Raw genomic sequence first — 13,836 nt, 5'->3', positions numbered from 1 at the left:
TTCCTCCGGGTGCTCCGGTTTCCCCCACAGTCCAAAGACATGCAGGTTAGGTTAACTGGTGACTCTAAATTGAGCGTAGGTGTGAATGTGAGTGTGAATGGTTGTCTGTGTCTATGTGTCAGCCCTGTGATGACCTGGCGACTTGTCCAGGGTGAACCCCGCCTTTCGCCCGTAGTCAGCTGGGATAGGCTCCAGCTTGCCTGCGACCCTGTAGAACAGGATAAAGCGGCTAGAGATAATGAGATGAGATTATCCATCTTCAGGGATTTGGGTGAAGGATGTGTTCAGATCCTGAAACGGAATAGAGGAGGAGCTATTTTTGATGAGTTCTTTATAGAGATAGAGAGATTTATGGATGGAGACAACGCTGTGGTAAATAGTTGAAAATAAAAGACACACACCAAACATCTTTAAACACATCACTGTTTATGAAATAAGAGCTGGAGAAAAGTACATTTTGTGCTTATACACTGACACACTGAGACTGTGATACACTTTACAGTATGGTAATAAACCTCGCATGTGTTACGGTTAATGTTTGAGATATTCGTTTACCTGAAATTATTTTTTCTTCTTTTTACGAATCATGCAATATTATTTATATAATATTTATAATACTGTTACTACTAAAGACGTATTCGTAAATATGTCTTTAGTAGTAACAGTAACTGTGTGTTAGTGGTCAATTCCAAAATTATTGGCACCCTTCAGGAAAAGCAAAGAAATATGATGACAGGAAATATTTCATTCACAGTCAGAGAATATAATTATGCATCCTTTAGAAAAAAAATCATTTTTAAAAATGAAATAAAAAATATGATTTTCCCCACCGTTTGATATATTTATATTCTTTATAATAATAATAATAATAATAATGTACAGGAAAAATATTTCTGATTAACAATTTTTTATAAAAACAGCTGATGTAGTTAAAATAATTTTCTATTTATATATATATATATATATATATATATATATATATATATATATATATATATATATATATATATATATATAATATAATATTTGTTATTTAAAAAAAATCTGTTAACATAGAACAATGGGTGTTTTATTAAAAAAAAAAAGAAAGCACTACTAAAAAAAATTATTTTGGTAGAACAAGGGTATGTACGGTAGCAGTGTGTATATTGTATATTATATACATTTTTCTTTTTAATATTTTTTAATATGGGCAGCACGGTGGTGTAGTGGTTAGCGCTGTCGCCTCACAGCAAGAAGGTCCGGGTTCGAGCCCCGTGGCCGGCGAGGGCCTTTCTGTGCGGAGTTTGCATGTTCTCCCCGTGTCCGCATGGGTTTCCTCCGGGTGCTCCGGTTTCCCCCACAGTCCAAAGACATGCAGGTTAGGTTAACTGGTGACTCTAAATTGAGCGTAGGTGTGAATGTGAGTGTGAATGGTTGTCTGTGTCTATTGCTGCTTTTCCACTACAAACGCGGCTGAGCCGTGCCGTGCTGAGTCGAGCTGAGTGGGGCTGTTGGAGTTGCATTTCGTCTACAACCGCGCTGAACCGTGCTGGCTGGAAGTGGGTGGACACAATGGGTGGAGTTAGCGAAAGTGGGTGGACGTCAGGTGATGTCGTTAAGCAGCGCAAACAGTGACATCAGTGATCTTTTAAGCGGTAGTCTCACGACCCGAATAGTAAACAATAAACATGGAGGACATGGAGTCGTTAGTGTTGCTGGTCTTGGTGCTGTGGCTTGTTGTCACCGACAACACGGACAGATACTGGCAAGAGCGTATAGATGAGGCGAGGCGCATAAGGCTTCAGAAATTCTCGTAATTCGTAATTCTTCTCCTTCCGGGTTTGCGGTGTTTACAGATCCCAGCGCGCTCGCGGGGCGTGTGTGGGCATGTGAGGACACTCCTCCTCACCAATCAGTGCACAGGGGAGTGTCTGCTCACGCCCCCAACCTCACTCGGCTCGGTTTGGCTCGCTTCAGCCCCACTCCAAAACGGTGCGAGTTTTAGGGGCTAAGCAGGGCTGAAGCGAGCTGAGTCGTGCTGGTTTTTGGTAGTCGAAACGCGAGCTGTGTCGGGCTGAAGTGAACTGAAGCGAGCTGAAAAAGGGTAGTGGAAAAGGGCCATAAGTGTCAGCCCTGTGATGACCTGGCGACTTGTCCAGGGTGAACCCTGCCTTTCACCCGTAGTCAGCTGGGATAGGCTCCAGCTCGCCCGCGACCCTGTAGAACAGGATAAAGCGGCTACAGATAATGAGATAAAAGCATAATAATTATATAATTATAATGTTATAACAAAAATTTAGGGAAAAATTGGCCAAATATTTTCCTTTATATTTTATACTATATTACAGATTAAGGTTTGAAGTGTTGGTTTAATACTCATTATATGATTCATGCTTAGGCCTGAAAACTTGCTGGAGGAGTCTCGCGACACACCTTACCCTCTACAACCAATAGGAAGCGAGCAACACAGTGACGTCCACTGTATGCAAATTACGCACGAGCTCAATAGGAAGTAAGTGAGTAAGCGCGAGCGAGAAGCGACACCATCGTTACTATCACTCCGGAGAGCGGAAGAGCTTCAGACCCTTTGATCTCGGAGAGCATGAGGGGGTGAAGAGTTTAACCGGAAGGAAAAAACTCACTGAAGTTAGTTATATTAGTAATAAAGAGATACAAGAACAAGAAGAGCAACAGAAGGAAGAAGAAAAAGAGGAGGAAGAAGAAGAAACCAGCACAATGATAGCTTCTCATCTCCTGGCGTACTACGTGACTGAGCTCCATCATGACCAGGCGCAGAAAGTGAGTGTTTCAGCAGTCAGTACAACTAACTAACTAACTAACTAACTAACTAACTAACTAACTAACTAACTAACTAACTAACTAACTAACTAACCACACATCCTTCTGGAGAACCTATCAACTCTGGTCGCGTCCTAAATCTTTCATACAGGACTAAATAGTCTCCCAGATGAGTTGTGTGTACTCCATACACACTCTGTAGTGCGCAGGTTTGGAGCGTAACCATGGTGAGACGGGCCGCGTTCTATTCCACTTCCCCGCTAGTGCACTTCACTGGAGCCTGGAGTGCGGTTTGGGACACAGCCACTGCTTCATTCCTTCATTCCGTTTGACTCACTGATTCGATCGAATCATGAGGTTCTCGCGCGCCTCGAGTTCTATTAAAGGAATCGATTGATGCAGCGCTTCCATTGGAAACTCGGTTCCGCCCCCCCACCTTTTTTTTTTGAGAGAGAGAGAGAGAGATGTTAATCCTTCTTCCACCCTTCATGTGGTGAAAGAGTGAACAGTCACTGAACAGCTTTCACACACCTCTTCCTGCCACGCAGAGCAGTCTCGTGCGAACCTGGGGCGGTGCGTCATCATCATGGCATGGCTTCATTCAGAATCGAATCCTCCAAACGAGTCAAATGCACGCGCCGCGATTCCTCATTTAGCCGTAGCAGCGCATTAAAAATGATCCGAATCCTTTTTTGGTGAATCAAATGATCCGTTTGACTCACTGATTCGATCGAGTTCGACCAGTTTTCTTTAGGGGGATGGGCGATACCAAGTAATACTAAGGCTCAATTCGTTATCTGTAGCCGCTTTATCCTGTTCTACAGGGTCGCAGGCGAGCTGGATCCTATCCCAGCTGACTACGGGCGAAAGGCGGGGTACACCCTGGACAAGTCGCCAGGTCATCACAGGGCTGACACTTCACAGACAACCATTCACACTCACATTCACACCTACGCTCAATTTAGAGTCACCAGTTAACCTAACCTGCATGTCTTTGGACTGTGGGGGAAACCGGAGCACCCGGAGGAAACCCACGCGGACACGGGGAGAACATGCAAACTCCGCACAGAAAGGCCCTCGCCGGCTACGGGGCTCAAACCCAGACCTTCTTGCTGTGAGGCAACAGCGCTAACCACTACACCACCGTGCTGCCCGGGCCAACAAAATTTCATTTATATTCATGATATTTTCAGGAGTTATTCTTCACATAAACGGAAAATTTGTGTCATTGGCTACCCTGAAGCGACGAAGTGCAATCAGCAGCACCTTACCAACCTTCAGCATCCTGTCGCATTTTGCTTCACTGTTGTTCATGCGAGTGAAAGAGCTCCTAACAATACTTCGTTTCCTTTCCATCATTGGACTGATAAACTTAGTTTAATGGCTTCGTCACAAATTTACAATAAAATACTGAGAAACTAAGATACCAAAAAAAAAGAAAAAACTAAAGCGAGAGGTGTGACAGGGAAAGGAACAAAACTTCCATCCCAATTGTGACCTAACCCCTACTGATTAAAATGATAAGAATGTGGATATTCTATCTATAGAATATCCACATTCACTGGTTATGAGCAATCACACACTGTGATTGGCTACTCTACTACTAGGATATCAGCTCATATACCGTGAGTAGAGAAAAACAAAATGGCGGAGCGTGTTGCTGAACCAACCGAGGATGAAATAAAAAGTCTACTCCAAAACAAAACCCCGAAAATACAACCCCCCCCCCCAAATATAGAATAAAAGTATTTGATGGTAAGAACGTATCTTTTTTATTCATTTTTTCAAAAATTATTATTATCGCATTTTTCACAAATTGCTCCTGTGATTTCTCCAGTTTGCTTACATTCTAAGCAGAAATGATTTTGTCTGATGTTTTGTATAAAGTTTTTATTTATCAAATTTGCAAAAAAATAAAAATGCTCTGTTTCTCAAAATCCAGTGAACGTGGTTAGAATAAAACAGTTATTCCACTCAATCTCGGTGCTGCGCGCCACGTCAGTTATGAGTTCATGTACAACTTGATTTCATGGAATAACAACTATTTAAAAACTACAGAAATACTATTAGGAGGTGGAAAAATATATACATTACTTTAACAAGGCAGCAATTAATGATAGAGGCAAAAATATTCATAACTAATGAAGGTAAGTTACCACACTGAGAAAGTGTAAGAAGGCACCAGCGTGCAGTAGGTTAAACGTTCTCAGTTTTCAGTGTTGCATATAGGGTATAAATATTTACTTAAATATCTGAAATGTCTGATTCATTTCTAGCCTGGAGGACTGTACATGCCTCGTGTCAATACAAAAATGTTAACTAGACTGGTCTTAAACAAACTAAGTGTATTGATTGCTTTAGTACTAAGGTCCATAAAGTTGGAGTTCTAATAAAGTACCAGTTTCTGGAGTAATCCTGTTTGTGCAAATATATGAAGTTGTAATTGTTGGGGTCGTAATTACGCATTCTATAACGCGGCTCAAACGTAGCTAAGTAATTCTTAATATCAGTAGAAATAAAGCCCTTTCTGGACTTGGAAAAAGGAGTAAATGGATATTTCCCAACGATGTTCTAAAGGCAGTAGATTAAATTCAGTCAGTCTCTCATTATCAGTCATGTTCTCGGGATCATTCAGTGTTGTATAATATAAATGTAAACTTGTAGAATTTGTTTCTGTCCCTGCCGTATTACAGAGGAGGTGGAAGGAAAAGTAGTTCCTATCCTCAACAATAATTAATAAGTGAATAAATAAATGAATAAAATGAAGTGAATAAAATCACTTCTTAAAGACAGGACCTGTTATCGATTTATGAGGCTCAATTCTCAAAACTGAACCATCAGGATTGGAAGTGTTGATACTTTGGTATCGATCATCTGCCCATCCTGAGTTTTCTTCGGCTTCAGTGTTTCACAGGCTGCCGGCTGGACGGTGTTGGTGTAACGTCAACAAAACAGGCTTCATGTTTAAACTATAATGAATTTCCTGGTTACACAGTTGTACTTTGTGACTCTGTAGGATACAGTTATAGAAGTGAGTTATTTATAATTGCGCTATCTGCATTAAAAGCGCACCACGTGATGCATGACGTCTCATCTCATCTCATTATCTCTAGCCGCTTTATCCTGTTCTACAGGGTCGCAGGCAAGCTGGAGCCTATCCCAGCTGACTACGGGCGAAAGGCGGGGTACACCCTGGACAAGTCGCCAGGTCATCACAGGGCTGACACATAGACACAGACAACCATTCACACTCACATTCACACCTACGCTCAATTTAGAGTCACCAGTTAACCTAACCTGCATGTCTTTGGACTGTGGGGGAAACCGGAGCACCCGGAGGAAACCCACGCGGACACGGGGAGAACATGCAAACTCCGCACAGAAAGGCCCTCGCCGGCCACGGGGCTCGAACCCGGACCTTCTTGCTGTGAGGCGACAGCGCTAACCACTACACCACCGTGACGCCCTGATGCATGACGTAGTATCTTGATTTGGGTCATGGTGAAGTAGGAAAAAATAGCAGAGAATTTAGGGCCATGCGGAGATAAATTCATTAATTGTTCTATTTTTAAAAATCTAATAAAATTGGAAGTCTGTGATTCGAATTCAGTAGCTTTCAGTCACTAAACAAAAATTATTGGGTGTCGGGGAGAATTCTTTTTATGGCCTACACTTGGGAAATCTGAAAGGCAGTCTACCTTTAAAATCGGTCCAGTGTTGCATTAAAACGCTGTCACTGGCAACCGCAAACGGCTATACAGTGTAATCCTATGGCATCACTGTATATAAAGCGCTTGTTTTGACCGCTGACAGACTCATAATGTTATTCTAAATGTCTGACAACATGGAAAAGATCCCTACAGAGATACACCTGGGATTGTCTCATCTCATCTCATTATCTCTAGCCGCTTTATCCTGTTCTACAGGGTCGCAGGCGAGCTGGAGCCTATCCCAGCTGACTACGGGCGAAAGGCGGGGTACACCCTGGACAAGTCGCCAGGTCATCACAGGGCTGAACACCTGGGATTGTTTACCTCAATAACTGTAAAGAAAACGACTGTTCCTACACTTCATATGGTCATAATCAGCTAGATATTCAGGCATTACTTTGGAAATGGTCTTCACAAATTCTGCGCGACTTCTCCTTTTGTAAACATCAGAAAAAAGCACATCCAGAAGCGTTTTCCAGACGTTATAGGATGAAAACTCCTAAATTTACACCTTCACATCTGACTGTTTCAAAGCGCTGACACTGAAGACTCCTTTCCATAACTGTTAATAAACATCTCCTTACACAAATTCACCGTCTCAATGATTGGTTACTTCGTTTATGTGGAGCATTCGCTGTGCACGTCCCTGTGACCGATCTGTTACTATAGAAACGATAATGTAGCGTGTGAACACAAACCTGCGTTTTGTTACAGAAAATGAGAGACCAATCAGAATGGAGAATTTAACAGCACTGTGGTTATAAAGACTCCTATCTGCCATCATCAGCGTAGGGGGAAGAGAAGGAGGAAGAAAAGGTACGGGGAAGGAAAAAAAACTCCACACTGAAGTAACCAAGTGTTAGCGTATTGAACAAGAGAGTATTGAACATTTCTTCAGAGCTTTACAAAGAGTTTCTCCGCCCCCGTGTAGCCTTGTGACTGCCTCAGAGAAGTGTGTGTGTGCGCCGAGGAGATGCTGACTCATAACATACTCTGTGTCGAGGTCAAACAGTTCCAGATCCTCATGGGTTTTTTCTCACTCTTCACTCTGTCAACTTCCCTCCTGAGGGTTCACGTTTTACTCTGCCTTTTAAAGGAGTAGCAGTCAAACATAACGTAGACAGTTATGCCCAGGAAAATAAACCCAGGAATTTTCATATTCTGGGCAGCACGGTGGTGTAGTGGTTAGCGCTGTCGCCTCACAGCAAGAAGGTCCGGGTTCGAGCCCCGTGGCCGGCGAGGGCCTTTCTGTGCGGAGTTTGCATGTTCTCCCCGTGTCCGCGTGGGTTTCCTCCGGGTGCTCCGGTTTCCCCCACAGTCCAAAGACATGCAGGTTAGGTTAACTGGTGACTCTAAATTGACCGTAGGTGTGAATGTGAGTGTGAATGGTTGTCTGTGTCTCTTGCCGCTTTTCCACTACAAACGCGGCTGAGTCGGGCTGAGCCGTGCCGTGCTGAGTCGAGCTGAGCGGGGCTGTTGGAGTTGCATTTCGACTACAACCGCGCTGAACCGTGCTGGCTGGAAGTGGGTGGACACATTGGGTGGTGTTAGTGAAAGTGGGTGGACGTCAGGTGATGTCGTTAAGCAGCGCAAACAGTGACATCAGTGAGCTTTTAAGCGGTAGTCTCACGACCCGAATAGTAAACAATAAACATGGAGGACATGGAGTCGTTAGTGTTGCTGGTCTTGGTGCTGTGGCTTGTTGTCACCGACAACGCGGACAGATACTGGCAAGAGCGTATAGATGAGGCGAGGCGCATAAGGCTTCAGAAATTCTCGTAATTCGTAATTATTCTCCTTCCGGGTTTACGGTGTTTACAGATCCCAGCGCGCTCGCGGGGCGTGTGTGGGCATGTGAGGACACTCCTCCTCACCAATCAGTGCACAGGGGAGTGTCTGCTCACACCCCCAACCTCACTCGGCACGGCTTGGCTCGCTTCAGCCCCACTCCAAAACGGTGCGAGTTTTAGGGGCTAAGCAGGGCTGAAACGAGCTGAGTCGTGCTGGTTTTTGGTAGTCGAAACGCGAGCCGTGTCGGGCTGAAGTGAGCTGAAGCGAGCTGAAGTGAGCTGAAAAAGGGTAGTGGAAAAGGGCCATATGTGTCAGCCCTGTGATGACCTGGCGACTTGTCCAGGGTGTACCTAGCCTGGGCCCGCCCATCCTAAGTGTGACGCAACACGAGGGCCTGTTGCGAGCTTAGTCTGGCAAGGCAAGCTATCTCCAGCTCTTCCAAGCTCCCGAAAAATCGGGAGCCAATCAACTTTGAGCATCTCCAACGGCCCTGGGTAGAGGCGTGTTCAAGGCAGTGACGTAGTAGAACTGCGACCGGAAGCCATAGATTGTTGACAGAATCTATGCCGGAAGCGCTTCATTCACTAGAAACATTACGAACATGGAGCAGCGGCAAGCCTTTGACACAGCGGTAGATGCTGTATTGAAAGCATTCAACAGGAAGTTCTTATTGAAAACGGAGCAAAGAGCAGCCCTGGAGGTATTTATCTTCTTCCTGTTACTCAAGCAGTTTCCGTCGCGTCACATACGTCAGAGGAAAGAGTGATGTGATTGGTTTAAGCTTCGTCACAGCCTTTTCTGGCTTTGACCAGTAGCAAACTGAGGCATTTCAGGGAGGCGGGTCAACCACGCGCTTTGGGAAACGGTTGAGCTTAATATCTTTGCCAGACCAAATGCTCGCAGAGCTTTGAAGTTGCGTTAGCCAGACTAGGGTGTACCCCACCTTTCGCCCGTAGTCAGCTGGGATAGGCTCCAGCTCGCCTGCGACCCTGTAGAACAGGATAAAACGGCTACAGATAATGAGATGAGATGAGTAGGGCCTCTGATTTTCCGCGATCGCGGAAAACAGACGGAAATTGGGGTCAGAAATGGAATTAGTGCTCAGAAACGGAATCTACGGAGCCCCTCTGGTGACATGGGTGAAAAAAAAATATTCGTGGCCATGAGTTAATAATGTGTGGGAACGAGATCCTATTCCGTGGCCACGACTTGCTTAATGCATGGGAACGAGATGATTATTGGGTGGCCACGAATTAATAATGCGTGGCCATGAGATGATTCAAGTTCCAGCCTGATGGGATGATGTCCAGTTTTTGAGCGGCCGTCAATTGTGCAATAAATACAGGATTTATCCTGTATGATGAAATCCATAACTTCCCCGAGGTCAGCGTATTGTCTACGTTTGAGCCCGTGCTTTTTGAGCAGCCGAATTAAGTGTCTCTTGCTCAGAATTACTCCATGTCTAACTGCAAGTGATTTAAGGATATCATTATAATTCATTCCTAGATTAAAATAAAACGAGATCAGATCAAACTTGTCCATATTTGCGGCTGAAGCTACTGATGCCAGAAAGTCAACAGTCTCAGTGATGAAATGGCTAACACTTCTCGTGGCCACGCGTTATTAATTCGTGGCCACCTCATAATCATCATCTCGTTCCCACGCATTAAACAAGTCGTGGCCACGGAATAGGATCTCGTTCCCACGCGTTATTAACGCGTGGCCACGGAATATTTTCAAGCACACAGGGACTCCTAATGCTGTATTATAATGTGATCTTGAAGGCGGATTTTGAACAGTCAGATTTCCATTAGTAGTTTGCACCAAGGCTTTTCAGTTTATTATATAATAGCAACTCATTATTTTCATGATTTAATGGTTTATGTTCTTAAATAAGAAGTTATGTTCCGAAGAATGATTTTCTGTATAAAGAGTTTGAAGACTTGTGCATTATTAAATGAATAATTTACAGGCAAAATGTAAATTAAACTAATAACAGAGTTAACTGTTAAATAATTTGAATCATTTAAAGTATATATTAAATGGACACTGTCACACACTTCATGTTAGACCTGTCGTTGCACTGAAAACATTGTAAGCATAACAGCGAATAAAAGTTTGAAAAACATGGATAAAATGATACCCGAGATTGTTTTATTTAAATGTACATGGATAAAGAGTAAGGATAACCATAAAAGTATTAATATGCAATATAAAGTTTTTAAAGAAAATAGCAGGAGCCAGTCAACAATCAAGTTAACAGCAGTAATTAACTACAGTCTTAAATAAATGAAAGAAACACATTTTCAGTGAAATGAAATTTAGTGTTGATTCTAAGGTGCATTAAGATATTAGAGTGTGTACAGAAAGTTTAAAGTTTTATATGAAGTTGTACGACAGCAGGCCAGTAAAGCAGGATTACAGGGATAGATACACAAGGACAACAAACATGCAGATGCCTCCCAACACCAGTTACCTGAAACATAACATTTCATGCATTTATTACATGTACTTAAAGTGCCATTCCACCATTGGATGTATTCTTTGGCATAAAATACAATATATTTTATGACAACATGACTAGACAGAGAAATCTTTTAGCTTCAAAATGATATATCAAACATAATTTTTTGACAACGACAAGTATATTAATTTTGCGACCAAAGTCACCTACCCTTTTAATTTCCGCGCGTGATGTCATCGGCAGGTTCCCCTTCTTGTGTACCACGTGTCGGTCTATTTTTAGACCAGGAAACCCCCAAAGTGAGAGAGTCATTTCTCCTCGTATATGGGGGCCAAAAAATTGCGAAAAAGTTTGAGTTAATCTTTCAGTTAGCTAGATTTATTGGTATTAGCTAGATTTATTGGTATTATTTTTATCGAGTTCTATCCGCCATTGCTGATAATATGTGCCACGTCACGTGGTACACAAGAAGGGGAACCTGCCGATGACATCACGCGCAGAAATTAAAAGGGTAGGTGACTTTGGTCGCAAAATTAATATACTTGTCGTTGTCAAAAAATTATGTTTGATATATCATTTTGAAGCTAAAAGATTTCTCTGTCTAGTGATACCATTTATATATGTTGTCAAAATATATTGTATTTTATGCCAAAGAATACATCCAATGGTGGAATGGCACTTTAAGAATTCTGATTCTGAATTACGTATTTTATATGTTGAAAATCTAAAAATGCCAATTTAGTTGTCATTTGAGCATATAACTGAAACAAATTGTCTGAAACGGAATTGAAACAGAATTAGCCATTCTCTGAAACGGAATTTAATGTTTTTTGAAACGGAAAATAGGAGGCTCTAGATGAGATTTTCATATTCTCTCTTCAGTTCACACTGATTAGCTACAAAGTCTTATTTTTAATTATACGCTGAAAAAAACTAATGTGAAAAAAACAGACTTGTGTTGATTAAGAAAACGCTACTGATTTTTGTTGTCTTAAACAAGGGAGTAACTTTGATATTAGGGGTGTTCACACGGCACATATTTGCATCGATGCTGCACCGATGTATTTTGTTGCGATATATCTTACACCGGTGTAAATTTTGTGGAGCGTTCACACGTCACAAACCTGCTTACTAGAGAGAAGCGTGTTAGCACCGGTGCAGCCCCACTTGCGTTCACACGGCAGTTTTTGCGAACGTGCTATACGATAGTAATAATGTGGAAATGAAATATGCACATGCGTGAAAATGTACTTCCTTTTCCCGGTTGTCATGGCATCACCAAGCGCCGGGAAAACAACGTGGACGAAGACACCAGTGTTGCCAGATACTGCTGACGTTTTCCAGCCCAAAATATGTTCAAATCTGCCAAAATGCACTTAAAACCGCCCAATCTGGCAACACTGGAAGACGCGCAGTTCTGTTGTTGTTAATATTCGCCATTTTGGAAGCGCAAAATACCAGGATGCAAATTATGCAATGCCCGTATGTAATGAACTCTCCTCACGCGTAGCGAGTCGACCCCTGTAGCGTTCAGACGTCCCATTTTATATCGGTGCTGCCCCGCAAACTAGCATTTACTCCGGAGTAAATTTCTTAAACCACCTCCCGAGCAGGGTTAGATTTGCACCGGTTTAAGCAGCTTTCAGGGGCTACACCGCTATAACTTTGTACCGTGTGAACGCTCTACCGGGGCAGCCCCGGTGCTACACCGGAGTAAAAGTTGCCGTGTGAACACCCCTTTTGACATTGGTGGGGACACAAAAGTGATCCAAGGCAGAGCTTCTGAAAGGTGTTTTTTTTTTCCATTAGCAATCATAATTTCATGTCATGCAGATCTTATAGGTTAACGAGGGCAGCCGTGGCCTAATGTTTAGGGAGTTGGTCTTTGGATCCCAGGGTTGCAGGTTCAAATCCCACCCTTACATCTCCATCCATGGCTGAAGTGCCCTTGAGCAAGGCACCTAACCCAACATTGCTCCAGGGACTGTAACCAATACCCTGTACCAAAATAATAACAGTTAGTCGCTTTGGATAAAAAACAGAGACAAACTGCTGGCAGATTTCTGTCAGGTCAGTATTCCTTTTCTCTGCAGCTATGCAATAGCCTAGCTCTGATGCGTCCTGTCACATTGCTAAACCTGCCTAAGGAGCCGCAGCAATAATTTTATGAAGGGTTTCCATACATCAAAAGGATTTTGTTGAGTTTTTAAAGCTCGACGGAAACCCTGCACTTACATTCTTGACTTTGAAGAAGAATGAACGAATGTCTCGTTTCTTGGGAGGGGGGGCCGTCGTCCATGATACTCAAGTCAGCATGCGAGTCGTAGGGCAAGCAGGCATGGACATCGAAGTCCAGCTCAATTTGTAGTCTGACGGAGAGTGGGGGGGTGCGTGGGGTAGGTCAGGTGTGTACGTGTGAGATACGGAGGGTTGATGGGCGGGTAGTCACGGCTGCTGTGGGAAGTGTGCTGCTTTTACAGCAGATGGAGTGACAGCTGGGATAGCCAACCATGTAAGTTAGCGAGAAACAGGCAGCTAATCAGAGAATGATCTCTACGTTAGAGGGGGGATTATTAGCAGTGTCATACATTTAACCCTTTGTGTGCCATATAATCATTGCTCAGGTTAGGACATCGGTTTTATTGATCGTGATTACACAGTAGCGGCTGAATATTGGTAGGGACACGTCCCTAGCGTCCCTACCCAAAATTACGCCCTAGGTCTAAAAACACACTAGCAAGCGACAGGTCAGTCGCGTGACTTGGGCGTGGAGCGACGTGGTGATGCTGATGTTGCTTGTAGGTGTGGCCTGTTTAGTATTTTTTTTTATTCTGATGAGAAACTATTGTAACTACGTGTAGTTTCTAAAGCTAACTAGGCAAATACAAATGAAACAACATAATCAGTAATCAGAGTGAAAACTGGTTGTTTGATTTACATACTACATTTTAGATTAGCTAACCGTACTAGCTCCGTACACTCACAGCGTTCTTGCCGGGTTCTGAAAAATATTCTCCACTTTTTTCCTTGAAAAATAAAGTCAAAGAAGTATTCTTCAGTTTTTGTTATTTTTTCTTCACTTAGTCTAGA

The 13,836-nt window shown here is 43.0% G+C and overlaps 1 protein-coding gene across 1 annotated transcript in view; it reads left to right on the top strand.

The window, feature by feature from the left end:
- Positions 1-2,502: 2,502 nt before the first annotated feature.
- The window catches only part of hk2 (hexokinase 2), a 72,588-nt gene continuing 61,254 nt past the window's right edge, over positions 2,503-13,836 (top strand). Inside the window, exon 1 of the mRNA XM_060907515.1 lies at positions 2,503-2,781. Within this exon, the coding sequence (XP_060763498.1) occupies positions 2,719-2,781 (63 nt within the window). The 5' untranslated portion in view covers positions 2,503-2,718. The remainder of the gene's footprint in view (positions 2,782-13,836) is intronic.

This window comes from Neoarius graeffei, chromosome 24 (genome assembly GCF_027579695.1).
Source record: "Neoarius graeffei isolate fNeoGra1 chromosome 24, fNeoGra1.pri, whole genome shotgun sequence".
NCBI lineage: Eukaryota > Metazoa > Chordata > Actinopteri > Siluriformes > Ariidae > Neoarius > Neoarius graeffei.
Note: the sequence above shows the minus strand (reverse complement) of the source record. Positions and strands in the feature narration are given on the sequence as shown.